Source organism: Mytilus edulis, chromosome 9, assembly GCF_963676685.1.
Source record: "Mytilus edulis chromosome 9, xbMytEdul2.2, whole genome shotgun sequence".
In the NCBI taxonomy this organism is placed as follows: Eukaryota; Metazoa; Mollusca; class Bivalvia; order Mytilida; family Mytilidae; genus Mytilus; species Mytilus edulis.
Genome location: NC_092352.1, coordinates 10,682,614 through 10,697,803, shown reverse-complemented (window position 1 = coordinate 10,697,803; position 15,190 = coordinate 10,682,614). Strand labels below are relative to the sequence as shown.

Sequence of the window (15,190 nt, the reverse complement as noted above, 5' to 3'; positions counted from 1 at the left end):
TGCAAGGATGTTAGAGTTCAGGATTATGGAAGGAAGCAGCATAAACACTGCACCTGCTTTGGATAATTGGCGCTCACAACATGTAGTGCTATTCGACAATCTTTACGAGTTTTATTCAGTTGTTTCTTTTTGATTGCAATCTACTTTTATTGTTAAAATCCCAATATAGGCCGGTGACCAAAGTCGGAATTATGAAATTTTAATCGTCAAAAATGGTATACAGCTATATCATACATCATTAGATTCGGAAATATGTGTACTTTGAGAAATATGGTGCAGTTTTTCAGAAATCATGTTCAAAGGTCATATGTCGTTTTCAAGGAAAAACAAAATTGAATATTAAACTCCAATTCAAATACCCTTTTTACTGTAGAATGATTGAATCTAATTTCTTCCTTATTCAATTTTTCATCAAAACAGTGGAAACCCATCATCAAATGAGATTTCCAAACACACATATGCGACTTTACAAAAAGGGGTAGTTTACAGTTTTAGATGATGTATTCTTTCCAAGTAATAAGAACAACGTCCGTCAAAACTTAACAAAATTTATAGAAAATTATGAACAAATATGTATTTATTAATATAACCATCTAGTATACCTCAATGAAAGTGAAAACTTAAGTTTTTTTTCCATAAACGTTGAATTCGGTACATGCAAAACAGACAACAAAAAGTATTTCAAAACATACTTATAATTGAGTTTTTACAATGTCATGACGATTTCTATGAAATAAATTTCTATTAATAGGAATATAAATCATTTCAAGATAAACTAACAACTTTATGATATATGTTTTATGATAGAATAGCCTTTTATTTGTTTAAAAATGGAGAAAGTTTCGGTTATTCAATCCCAAACTAAGTGACGCAAGATAATATTTTTTTTTTTATGCAGGATAGTTTAACATAGCACTAAGTATACGTAACTTTAATCAGTAATTTAGACCTTAAATGAGTTTTGTAATGTGGGAACGTTATTACGATGTTCTTACCCTTGGCTGGAATACATATGTTCGTCGGTAGAAGGTTTAGCAAATCTCAAATGTCAGTATTGGTACATAGTGTTTACAGAACACGACACAATTCTTAAGCCACGAATCCTATAATAATATTGCGAATATGAATAAACTCATCATAGATACCAGGACTAAATTTAGTATATACGCCAGACGCGCGTTTCGTCTACAAAAGACTCATCAGTGACGCTCGAATCCAAAAAAGTTAAAAAGGCCAAATAAAGTACGAAGTTGAAGAGCATTGAGGACCAAAATTCCTAAAAGTTTTGCCAAACACAGCAAAGGTAATCTATGCCTGAGGTAGAAAAGCCTTAGTATTTCAAAAGATTTAAAAATTTGTAAACAGTAAATTTATAAATATAACCATATCAATGACAATTCATGTCAGCACAAAAAGTGCTGACTACTGGGCTTGTGATACCCTCGGGTTAATAAATTTCCACCAGCAGTGGCATCGACCCAGTGGTTGTAAATAAACTCATCATAGACACCAGGACTAAATTTAGTATATACACCAGACGCGCGTTTCGTCTACAGAAGACTCATCAGTGACGCTCGAATCCAAAAAAGTTAAAAAGGCCAAATATAGTCAACTTCGGACATTTAATGGTTTGTGCATTGCAATAGAGTGGTGGTCAAACATTATTGACAACATATAGCGAGCTTTTATCTAGCATCATTGGACATCGATTTCAAAACACTTTGTCATTGCAAAATACACTTTGACCATATTAATCTATAAATAGGGGACATATAAACGTCTGAAACATCTGAGCACATCTAGGACAAATGACAAAAGAACTCTGTAATGAAAAAAAACGCCTTATCCTGAGGCTTGCAACTCAAAATATCTCTAAACAAAAGTGAAAAAAACCCATCTCTGATCGACAGTATACAGTAGCCATGATCACATGACTGTAGTCTGCGGAATATTTCTGATTGTCGTGGACGATATGCCCTAAAGTCTGGTCTGTATAATTAATTTGATATCTGAACTAGGGATAACATTTATATCGCAATGCTGAGGTAAAAGAAAAAACTTTCTCCTGTGAATACAGTTTTTCTCCCAGTAAAGGTTTGCAGTGGTTGTATGACAAATTAGCATTAGACAGCCTATACTTAAATGTTCTGTTTTAGAGAATGGAATTCCTTGTTTTGATTGTAGTTTTTTTTTACAATAGATGCAAGCATATGTAAGAGAGAAGAATATACCAGAGAGACATTAAAGTCATAAGTCGAAAATAAACTGACAACGCCATGGCCAAAAAAAAGGAAAACACCCACAGACACACAATAGTACACATAGCACAACCTTTGATAGCCGTGACTACGATTTCTTGACATGTCCATCTATGAATGAACGAAAGTCACAATCATCTGCAATTTTCGGGTAAATTTCATCATTGCACCAATAAACTGTGTCAAAATACCTCGATTTACTGTAAGTGGTAAAATTAATCTATTCTTCCACTTCAGCATTTAATAAAATAAACACTATTTAAGGGACTAAACTGAATATTTGCTTCTTTGAAATGTTAAAGCAAAGTTTCAACGGACTTTCTAGTTTTGTTATCTTTTTAGGGATTTTGTGGGATCCCTATTTCTTAAAAAAAACAACTGAAACACTTATTTTGCCTCTTATATAAATAAAACCATACTAACACAACGTTAACAAGAATAACAGACACCCAACTAATTCAACGAAACAATAAAACAGCAACAGAAACAAGTAATATCTAGTCCAAAATATTACAGGAAAACTATGTATACAGCCCAACCATGGACGGGACACAACTATCCGAAATTTTTTTAAGTAAATGATTGAAAAGCAGAGATTTTTGAACGTTTAAAAAATATCGTTTTAGACAATCTAACCCCATAAAAACATGTGTGCATGAAAAGAAAAATAGCAGTTTTATTACTTAATAGTATATAAGATATAATCCATTCATCAGCGCTTTATTGCATGATGTTGGAATCAGGTAAAACACAAAATGTCCCCGTAAACAATAGTTTTTACCTTCATAATTTGTCATCAAAAGGCTTTTAGGATTATCTTTTTCGCCTGATGCATAGATCAATATGTCTGATGTTTGAATAAAACAAAAAAGAAAGATATTCGAGAGCAGCTTTTGAATTAAAAGCCAAACTGCATGCCACTAATGATGTGCATTTGAAGTCAAATTTGCTGACTAAAAGCTTAAATAAAAAAAATGCACCATACGACTTTTTGACGACCAATCTCAAATTAAAGTAAAATCAATTTTCTAGGACTGTGCCAATTTTAGCCGTATAACATGAAGTGAAATTAACTCTTTTAATAATCAACTTTTTCCTATTCTGTCACCGCACTACTAGAACACATACCGTTATAGAAGATGTATTGAATTGTCCATATATGTGTGATGACAATGAAATGTACTGCTTCTGTATATCTGACTGACTGTCTTCAACATTCCACTGAAATCTAACTGCAGATCTTAAAACAGTTGTTCCATCAAAAAATGTACCCAAATGACCCGATAAAGAAGGTGTTTCGATGATGACAGGCGCTGAAATGTCAACTATAAAACCATTTGATATTGATTCCGAATAAAGACCTGAAATGCAAGGATGAAAAGTTAGAATTCATTTACATCAAAGCAAACAGCTATAATTGGCTGATAAGAAAGACATATATTTTATTCTGTGAACCTAAATTTGTTTTAATATAACTGGACATACTGCTTTTATTTTAATATAACTGGACATACTGCTTTTATTTTAATATAACTGGACATACTGCTTTTATTTTAATATAACTGGACATACTGCTTTTATTTTAATATAACTGGACATACTGCTTTTATTTTAATATAACTGGACATACTGCTTTTATTTTTGAGTTTATATCTCAAATAAGAAGATCATAATGGTTTCTATACTTCACGAAACTCATGGGACTGTTCAGCATACTACCTACAGTGGCGTAGCTGGGACATTTTTACGTGTACGCCCGAACCTTGGAGAGGGGTATGAGGGGTGCCAACCGCTCAATGTCAAAGCACCTGCTGGTAGTGGGTTCGAGGGGATGAAGCCCCCGAAAGCTATGGAGTTATCGAGAATGAAATACAATTCCTGTCAGTAAAAATTCATTAAGAGCAACATACTTTTGAATCTAAATGGTTTATTTTTTATGTTTAATTTTTAAATATGTTTAACTTATTCATTGTGTTAAACTAGAAGCTAATGGTCATTGGTTTTAGAGAAAACGTCCAAACCAATATTACTTTCAAATATATTTCAAGAGAGCAGTGAGTGAGCATACAATCGACAAAAGCACCTTTTAATGAACATGAACAAAATATTTTAGGTGCAATATAAAAATCATCTTGAACACCTTCCCACTAAAAGTGAATCAATTGATCAGTCCTTTAAAAGGATTAAACAATCTATGAAAGTTTATAAATTGATCTGGTAAAACAATTAATTGCTTAAAGAAAAGTCCGGTTTTCAGTAAAGGACAGAAAAATGAACGAAAATAAATGCATTCAAAATTTTCCTTTAGACATTAATCATTAAAAAAGCTTCATAAAATTCGATATAAAGGTTTGACATTAAGTTAATGTAATTGGGAATTAACAAACTTTAAGCCCAAACTGTGACCACTTATTAATAAAACTGCAGAAAGAAATACCCTTTATCTGTAAAATGCGGGACAATTCAACATATAATTGCATTATAATATTGCTCTGGATACTCTTTTGATCATAAACAATTTTTGCCAATTTTCGTAAAATTTCATTTCACGGAGAGTCATTCAAAAAACTTTATTCACATTCGGAACCTAAAAATTGACGCCGACGACGCTATTTCTCGCTTTTGCAACATAAATCATAGGCTCTACAAAATGCAAACCGCATATCGAATCTCAGCAGATCATAAATTACTTTGAATATAAGAAAAATACGCAGAATTCACCGTAGATTTAGACTTTTACAGAAAGTTGGAACAAATATATAATATGATCTATTTGATTAAAGTAAAGTTAGTCCCTTTTTAATTATAATTACAATCCATTGAAGAAAGAAGCACAAGGCTGATGAGCAATCAGATTTTTCTTATTCTGCTATCATTTTTTTTCGATTTTTAAAATCCAAGTGTACGCCCGGGCGTTTTGACGTAAACGTAGCTACGCGCATGACCTAAAAATTATAAAATATATTAAAAAAGGAAGGTTGTGTGCTTCCATTTAGTATATCAAACTAGTGGATTTCGTAGTGAATATCTTCATTAATATATATTCATTAATAAGTTTGAGGTCGATAACAAACTTTGGTATCATTAGGTATCAATTGATTCATGATTTGTCTAGAATCAACATGGATATCACTTAAAGTTCAAGCGTTTTTTTTGCAATGGAAAATCCAAGGACGAAATAAAATTATAACCTGATGTATTCATTGAATTCAACGGAGTAAATAACATTACTGATGCACTGAATGCGCTTCTCATATAGCGTTCACGTTTTTAACTTTGGTCCGCTCATGACGGAGGTGGCTTTAAAGGAGCACTCTGGCGCATACAATCTATAAAGTATCGTTTGGTCACAATCAGTGGAATATGTCACTTCTAGTGAACTGTTTGTCCTTCATCGTACTAGAGTGTTAGTGATCCAGGTTATTTCAGGTAAGTACTGCGGGAGATTGAAACTTTTATATCGTTAATTCAATTTAATCCATTATTTTGATGTTTCGGTACTATTGTTTAATCAAGTGGATTTGTTAGTGTATAACTACTTTTTGGACATGTTTCATAAAAGTATAAGACGATAAACGCTCTTAAAAGATCAGAAGTAAGTGTTTCAAAACTGATATGAGTTATTACCCTTGATAAAGGTTTCTCCAGAGGTGACATACGCACGAATATACCAAGTATTATTTGCAATCACGAACCTGCTTTATTATATGCACGTATTGTAATGTATATGCGATGGTTAAGAGGTAACTGGTTTGGCAAAGCTGTCAATAAAACCATATCAAAAGAAGTCAGACTCGTTGGTGGATATACATCACTGGATCCTCTCGAGGTTCCAGCACGAATAACAAAGTGATCTATCCCAGATTGAGAGTCTACAAATCCAAACCATTTTGCGGTTATGTAATTTCTGCAAAGAAAATAATAATACGATAAACTGTTGACTATTCGTAGTAAGGTAATTTTGTAAACAGAAGTTATAATAGTTTATAGAGGAGTTATTGCATCTTTACTTAATCGGTAGTTCTAAAGCAAATAGTATAGTACTTACTTTCCTTGCTTGTTTTGTTATCGTTATACTATTTATTTTTTAATCATGATATAATATCAATATAACTGTTAATGAATCTATTATCAAAGCAAGAAATGTCTGGCGATCAAAACGCAAATAAAATACAGAACATGGCCAACTGTGAATCAGTTATGAATGCGGTACTTGATTGACCATTATACCTTGTCGACTGGTATTCAATGTCATGCTCATATACACCATCTTGTACTACCCCTTGGACAGGTGGACTGTTATCGATAATAACACCATCAGTTGTAACCGATGTACATAGATTTCCAGTATTACATGCAGTGACAGTCGTGAAGTATTTGATACCAGCTTGTAGATTAAGGTTTTGAACGTTAAAATCTAGAAAAGGAAAGGAAAAGGGTTACACTACTTGTAATACGATATATCGATACATAAACAAATATTTTATTACCTTCTTTTTACTTTTTAAACTGGAATGAAGAACGCGATGTGCGATATCAAAGTTAATCCTTTGGATGTTCTTTGAAAAACTAAGATATATATTCCACAATTGTTCTATCTGTAATGTAAGCATTCGTGAATGAACCAACAATAGTGAACACAAAAAGTATACCTGTATTTATTCCAACAGTGTGTTCAGGCATCACATCAATACAACCAGGACATGTTCCAATATGGACGTTGAAATACTTGATCACAGAGTGCGGATCATGGAAGCCCTCCCAGTAAACAGATAGTTGCGTCATATCCCTCTGGTAATCTATATCTTTTGTTGGTGCTTCAGTTGTATTGCTACTGCCATCGTATACATGACCGGCAGTTGGTGGTGACATGTCATAAATATAGGCCCATGATGATTTAACAGTAGACAGATGAGCTCGATTAAATGCCTTTAAAAAGTTTTAAAAAAAAAACGTAAGAATTCCATACATCCGAAGCGCATTTGTGGATTTAACTTCATTTGGAATGCACAAAGCCGAATATTTGAAAGCAACGGATGTATAGGAATCGAAGCAGCTGAAGAACTATGTTAAGTAGTTTCAATGCACCAGATACACATTTCGACAACTCATGACTGCTGAGTGTTTCTGAAGGCCAAATATTAGAAAATCCCAAACCTTATACAAATGTTGAAGAGCTATTAAAACTAAAAGGGACCTGAATGTGTCAAAAAGTTATAGCTGTCTACCGAATCAGACGGACCTTCAAAAGCACGTAATGTATCTAGAACATCCTATTGGTTTTTGACACTCCAAAAAAGTCAATAATATTCATATTCTTTATTTAAAAAATCAAAAAAAGTCCGTTGATGATATCTAGGGAAATAGGTAAATGCACTGAAACTTTAGCTGTAAAACACTCAACTGAAGCCAAGATAAAACGACATTTGACATGTCTTTGTTTATGTAGACATAATATACTAAGCAGAAGGGGCATTCAAATTGTGTAAGGAGGGTAAGAATATATATAGTACGGTGAAGATATGGTTGAATATATGGTTCTCTTCGGAGCACAAGGACCTAAATGTAGAAGAATTTATAAGTTCATACTTCCGTGTAGTATATATGTCATACAACTCCCATATTTTTGGCTGTTCTTTAGGTTGGTATGAACAAAAAACACTTCCCGAATACCTTAAATTTATTTCTTATTCTATAAATGGGCTTTAGAAAACCATACATCTAGATTATTTACAAAATGATATATTCATACATTTGTTCAAAGAATAATAGATATTTTTACAATGTTTCTGCCTTGTTCGCCAATTTCCCAGACAGACGAAAGAGCGTCTTTATGGAACAAATGACACTCTTTTAAAATTATTTTTAAAGGAAGATGATATATTGGTCATTTTTTAGAAAGTTTTTAACGATGTGGTGGTTGCCCGTATTAACATGGCAACATTAATCATATCTTAAATTTGCCGTTTCACAGTTCCATGTTAAATAAGCATTATTTTCTATACTGACGTCTGGTGTACTTAGTATGGCAAAATAATGCTCCTGTTTTGTTTTTGTTTTTTAGTTTGAAAACATCATTGTATAAAAATAATGCTCGCAATATATGATTTCTATTTTTTAATCCCTGTCTCAAACTTTAGGCAACTGTTTCCGCTTGAGACAGATTTGGACATACTAGTATACATTTTGAGGTATTTTCTTTACATGGCAAATCGTTGAGTTTGTTTTTGTTTTATTTGAACTGCTGGACACTGGTAAATCAAAACGATTATTCTTCCAAATAATTATATTTTTATTTTAGTATATACATGTTACTTACCGAAATTGTTATGAAATATGGATGGCCTTCTGTTAAATAAAAATGTTCATCTTCTGCGGACACACCACAGTTTTCACGAATTTCTGAAAACGGTATGATATCATCCTGACCACTGAGCGAACCTACTCCCCATGTATAGTAATCTATTCCGCTTTGGACATCAATAAAAACGTCTTCCCAACTGTTACAAATAAATTGTTATTTATGACAAAATATGAATTTCTTTTTCATTGTAGAAACATATTCTTTTAATTGTTTTGGCTTTTAATATTTGCTGAACGTTTTTTTAAGATCGAATTACAAATGTATCCGTGTTAAAAGATAATCATAACTTTTATGTTATTTTTTTTAAACAAACATTCTACATATTCATATTTACCAAGCCTGTATTACAGTCAGATTAGAAATCAGTCTACCACTGATATAAATGGACTCGCCCGATATTTCTGGTGGTGTTGTATCAACAGTTATAGGAGACGATCGAACTTCTGCAGTTCGGTTTATGAAGTCAATACCTTTTAAAAAAAATCGTGAAAAATCAACATTTCGAAGCCTAAAACAATAAATATTTTTAATATATAATTACTAGCAACAGTACAGTGTTATAGCAATATATCATGGAAGTTATACCAATATTTGTATTTCGTTACATGTATCCGAAAGGCGCTGTCATTTTATATTTTCACAAGGGGAGAGATATAATATACAAAGATATTTTTTATGGTTTACCTACTCGTTCCCGAATATGATCTTTATTCTTGATTTCATAGAGACATAACTTGGGAGTATTATCAATAAAAATACACATGAATAACGGCTAAATGGTATTCCGAGAAAGACCGAAAGTAAAGGGTTGGTATAACAGAATTTTAGTATGAGTTTAAAAGTTTAGAAGTTCGAGGCATATATATATATAAAACATGCCACACAGCCCTTCCTTTTGAACTTTGAAAAACATAGTAGTGCATATGAACATGCCATTCTAAGATATGTTTTTTTTACAAAACCTCATATTTAAAGTGGCACTGTTTTATTCGTAAAAGGAGCTCCTATTGGAAATTTCAATGTATTTATTGAAAAAATAGCAGCCTCCAGACACTATCAATGAAATTAATAGGAAAAAAGTAAAATCACAAAAATACTGAACTCCGACGGAAGTTCACAACGGAAAGTCCCTAATCAAATGGTAAAATCAAAAGCTGAAACACATCAAACGAATGGATACCAACTGTCATATTTCTGAATTGGTACAGACATGTTCTTATGTAGAAAATTGTTGATTAGAGCTGGTTTTATAGCTAGCTTAACCTCTTACTTGGATGACAGTCGCATCAAATTCCATTGTATTGACAACGATGCGTGAACAAAACAAACAGACACAATAGAAAATTGTCAGAGTTTCAATTTTAGTTCGTAATCTTGCTAAAATATAAATATTTCTTTGAAAGGTAAATGTCAATATCTGCAACGACGTTTACAGTTTTAAGTGCTAACGATAAAACGCTAATTCGATAATTGTTGGTCTATATCCATGTACATGATATAATCATGAGGTATTACCTTTTACAGTTACAAAGTATTTATGACCGTTCTGAAGTTGTAGATTATGGAACGACATATGGTTTGTCACACCAACATTGTGGTTATCAACAATATCCACACCACCTTCAACAGAACCTATAAAAATACATGATATACATATTGTCATCATTTGTTCCAATCATATTCCCTCAATATGCCAACACAGTGTAATTTGCATAATCAATGAAATTTATGCAACTCGGCAAAATGATTTTTGGCGGCACGTTTGATATCTTTTGGATTTGATTCAAATTTTTTTTTTTAAATCTTTTCAATGAAAAATTGTTTATTGAGTTTGATATCTTTTGGATGTGATTCAAAATCCAAAAAATATCTTTCAATGAAAAATTGTTTATTGAATTGTTAAGTGTTATTTGTCACAAGGTAGCTATAAATAAATGCATATTAGATACATAAAAAATCTTTTAGTAAATATATAAATTTAAAAAAAAATTAAAGTGCGTTTTCCGTGCTAATAAAATACTTATAAAGATACCAAGGTTATAATTTAGTACGAAAGACACGTGTTCTTCTTAAACAGACTTATCACAACAAATGCAAGCAAGGACTTGTCAATTGTAAAATTATTATTTGTCTATTTGTATTTTCAACTTATTTGTATTGGGCACATAGAGGTTGAATTATATAAAGTTGATACATAGGCATTAAATTATGTACTTAAACTTAGGTAGCTGTAGTTTTTCAATGCTCAATTAAATCTACTGGCTTACCAATTGAAATGAAATACTGTTTGATTCCAGATGAATGCATAGCATGGCTTTCTTCTTCGACATCAATAAAAGAGTCCCAACTCACAGTGATATCTGACGAGGAAGTCTATAGGAGAAAGTCAAATAACAAAAATACAGAACTCCGAGGAAAATTCAAAACGGATAGTCCCTACGCAAATGGCACAATCAAATGCTCAAGCAAATCAAATGAATGGATAACCATTGTAATATTCCTGACTTGGTATAGATATATTCTTATTTAGAAAATGGTGAATTAAACCTTGGTTTATAGTTAGTTAAACCTCTAAAAGAAAAAAAGGCGTAAAAAAAAGGCCCATTAGAAAACATGAAAGATATGATTACAAAGTATCCATGTATAAGTACCACGCCATGTCAAATGGATATTCCCAAAAATATACTACACAGTAAAAGTAATTATTTTAAAGAACACTTCAACACGTAGCTGATATTGTTAAAAACGTCTTTAACTCGAAAAAATATATGTGGGTTTTTTTAAGATGATACGTAATATTTATAAAAAAAATATATTGGTATCTTCAATTGACGAGACATTCTTTGACACAACCCTGGTTCAAAAAATGGTAAAAATTACTAAGGTGGTAGTGAGATAACCGCTTATGTCTTATTCGCGAGATTAGTCTAAAAATGAAACAGAGGAAGCCGTGACTTTAGGTTTTTTTTTATATATATATGGTCATAGGTCATAGAGGATATATTACTGTCATCCCATCAGAAAGGTTTTGATTGTCAATGGAACAACATCATTAATATATTTGAATGTGAAATTAAATGATCTGGCTTGTTTTTGACAAGTATCTGAAGGAACTCCAACTCATTTGAAAATAAAAAGAGGTCGACAAGGAGAGGTACACAGTTTGTTCCCATTGGAATGCCGACAATTTTTCGAAAATTACTAACTCAAAATTCAACAAATGTATTGTCAATAAGAAACTTAACTGATCACTTGTTCTTCTGTGTATCATGTGTAGCATGCTTTACCTTTTTTTCACTTTGAACAACATATGCCATATGGTATCGCAAAATTATCAATTTATAGTGTATGCTACCATAGGCTTAAAAGTATTGATGATTATTTCTGCAAAATTGTTTTTTAGTTTCACATCGGAAAAGATGGTATACAGGGTTGAACATCAAAACTTTTGATATAACTAATTTCAGAGGGGAAAATGTATAATTACACCCAACACGTATTTTCTTATTCATGATGTATATGCTTTTTAATCTTTATTAACCTTGTTAAGAACGCTTTGAAATTGACAATTTGCTGGAATACTGTTTAGCTTCGTCAATATTCAAAATATTACAATTCAAGTGTATCTTTTTTTTATTCTTGTGAAGAACATATCCGCGTTTATTACTTTTGTACACATGGTTATAATCAAAACTAAATGATAATTTTAGTTATATCATTCTATTTATGTATTGAATCCTCTCAAACAAATATCTTTTGCAACTAAACTGATTTACGGTTACGAGTTCTACTTAAATTCGTGTGATATCTGGCATGGTATTGTGTACTCGAGATACTTGTTTCGTTTACAAATAACTCATCGGTCAACAGTATACGAAGTACGAAGTTGAAAATCTTTGTAACTTATTTCTGTCAAACTTTGCAAACATATCTGTAAAGACACAGATTCAAGGAACTAAAATATATTTGTTCTTTACATCACCCTGGAATCTTAAAAAAAAGTTTAAACGAATTTGAACAAAGTTACCTAATAAAATACAGTTGGATCAGGGCCAATCCACACTTTTCCAGGTACAGGTGGTGTTAAGTCAACTGTTACACCATCACTACATGATGTCACTGTGTCCAATGTTTCTGTCCATTTCTCATGTTCAATCACAGTTTTGGGTGCATATATACATACTGAATACCGTCTTCCATGAGTTAAATATTCAGTCTCATTAAAATGTATATTTGCGAAGTTTTTGTCTGTAAGGGAATCGAAGTATATTTTACAATTTCTTTAATTTGTTATTTTATCAAGTTGACTTTGTCAATAGTGATAAATGATTCGGCAACTGATATTAAAGTTATAAAAAGTAGCTTTTTTCGAAATGCTCTTCAATCAGAACATACAAAATTTTTATTAGTCTGAAAACACTTTTTACAATATGGTACCAGTGACAATATGCCAAAAGTTGTCAAAGAGTTATAAAGATATCGTTACTTGACGCTACATATAACATCGGTGTCTACTTCATAGTGACAACGATAAGATACTGATACATCCGTGTAAAAAGGTATTGTTTAGTCTTGGTTTACAGAATAACATCAATTCATGTCTAGAGGGCAGCTGAAGCCCGCATCCTGGTGTTGGATTTTGTCGCTTCTTTGAACAATATAGGTCTTGGGCTGTTTTTGTTATATTTTATTTTGTCGGGTTGTTGTCTCTTTGATGCATTATCCGTTTTAATTCTCAATTTTTACGATCAGCATCATCAAATGTTTGACAACATACTTGAATGAATTTACAACCTAAAGCATAAGTTGTATTTAAAAAACGATTACATTACCTGTTTGTCCACATATCAGTGTATTAGGATGAGAGCATGGATCGGTAATGACAACATCTGTGAATTCTTTATAGAACGTCTGTGCATTATTACTGTTTACTTCAACAACTCCCCACTGATATGATTTATATCTAAGTGAGGGCCATACAGCAGATAGAACATTCTTGAAAGGCGTATAATCTACATCCGTTGTTATCCAAGCTGCGTTTTCTTCGAGAAATACATCACCGCCAATACTATCTTCATTATCATCTAAGTTTTAAAAGATATTATTTCACAGTTAATAACTTGCCTTAGTTTTTACAGATCATCTTCGTCGATGGTTGTGAGTGAAAATATACCACTATAAGTCAATATAACGATAATTGAGCGAAACAATTAAGAAAGAAAAGACGACTTCATGCTTTAGGCACCACACAATCTGTTATAATATATATAGACAAGTGCTTGTAAAATATAAAAAGCTAATAATTATTCCTTGCATATAAAGTTTCTTGTTGAAAAATTAAGGTTTGACATTAACTTCAAATTTCAAAAGAACACGGCAATTTTTTTAACACAATTCGGACGAAATCTTGCAACTCTTTTGTATATCAAGACTGTTTTAAGCTTAAATATTCTTTATGTTTTACATTTAATAATATAAGTATAGAGAGAAAATCGATTCAATTTGAAAGAAATGCATACCATAAGTATGGCAAAATGACTTTATAACGATCAAAATTCAGACAAAAACCATAATTTTTAGACAAAAGCAGCAAACATCTTTGTTTTTGTTAAATTGTCCAACGCTTCACGTTATTTGCTTGAGTTTTACTAAATATAATATTGACAAAGTTTCGAATGCTTTGCGTAAACGCTGTTCTTCGAAATATACAGTAAGTATCATCTATTTGAATTCATTTGTTAATGAGTTGTTGTTTTATTACATAAATGGCTTGTTAACAAAACAAAACATTTGTTGATAATGTTTTAATTGACACGTATACATATGAGTGAAGACTGAACATAACACAACTAGTGAACTAGCTAGATTTAGTTAGCGGTAACTGATAGACGTGTGCAGTTTGATCATTTTAAGATTTTAAACCGATCTTTACTGAGCTACGTTTTAATTGTAAAATTACAACACCTATGTAACTTTTCCTTATCAAGTTAACTTAAATTTGTGCTCAATATAAGCAATACGACGTGTTCTGAATGATTGTATAATGTGCTATTCTTTCCGGGTAGTTTTGAATAGCAGTTTTATGATATATTTTGTTTTTATCGGCTTTAGTTTTCTATGTATTGTTTATCTTCTATTCGTTTTTCTATGTTTCAAGGTTACGGCTATTTGTCATTGAAGTTTCCCATTGTTTTTGCCCTTTTAATATGTTCAATGTTTGTTTACCGATAAAACCATAAACACTATAGATACCTGCTGTACCAAGTGCGTCAATTACTGTTCTTGCTTTAATCTGACTATGGCTGTCAACTACATGACACTGTTTTAAATCTGTTGATACAACAGACCAAACTCCAGCTTTATTAGCTCCTCTGATATATAAACGCTTGCACTTCGAAAAATCTATCTCGCCGGACAATGTTATATCAAAGTCAACCTAACAAAGAACAAAATTAGCTCATCAAGGTGTTTACTCAGTTTGACAATAAGTTCAGATAAGAATTCAAATGAGTTTTATAATTTACATGTGCGTTAATTGCAAATGGAGATAAAGAAGTATAAGCAACTA

At 31.8% G+C, this 15,190-nt stretch overlaps 1 protein-coding gene across 2 annotated transcripts in view; it reads right to left on the bottom strand.

The window, feature by feature from the left end:
* The window catches only part of LOC139489504 (uncharacterized), an 81,515-nt gene that overhangs the window by 27,558 nt on the left and 38,767 nt on the right, over positions 1–15,190 (bottom strand). The window contains exons 1-9 of one of the 2 annotated variants that reach the window (XM_071275988.1): positions 12,650–12,786; positions 10,890–10,995; positions 10,138–10,254; positions 8,957–9,092; positions 8,578–8,758; positions 6,911–7,187; positions 6,489–6,675; positions 5,954–6,165; positions 3,387–3,619 (exon numbers count right to left, since the gene is read on the bottom strand). In XM_071275988.1, the coding sequence (XP_071132089.1) occupies positions 3,387–3,619; positions 5,954–6,165; positions 6,489–6,675; positions 6,911–7,187; positions 8,578–8,758; positions 8,957–9,092; positions 10,138–10,254; positions 10,890–10,929 (1,383 nt within the window). In that variant the 5' untranslated portion in view covers positions 10,930–10,995; positions 12,650–12,786. Of the gene's footprint in view, positions 1–3,386; positions 3,620–5,953; positions 6,166–6,488; positions 6,676–6,910; positions 7,188–8,577; positions 8,759–8,956; positions 9,093–10,137; positions 10,255–10,887; positions 10,996–12,649; positions 12,871–13,454; positions 13,707–14,874; positions 15,059–15,190 lie in introns of those variants that run through there. The other variant, XM_071275987.1, reaches the window with a different exon arrangement.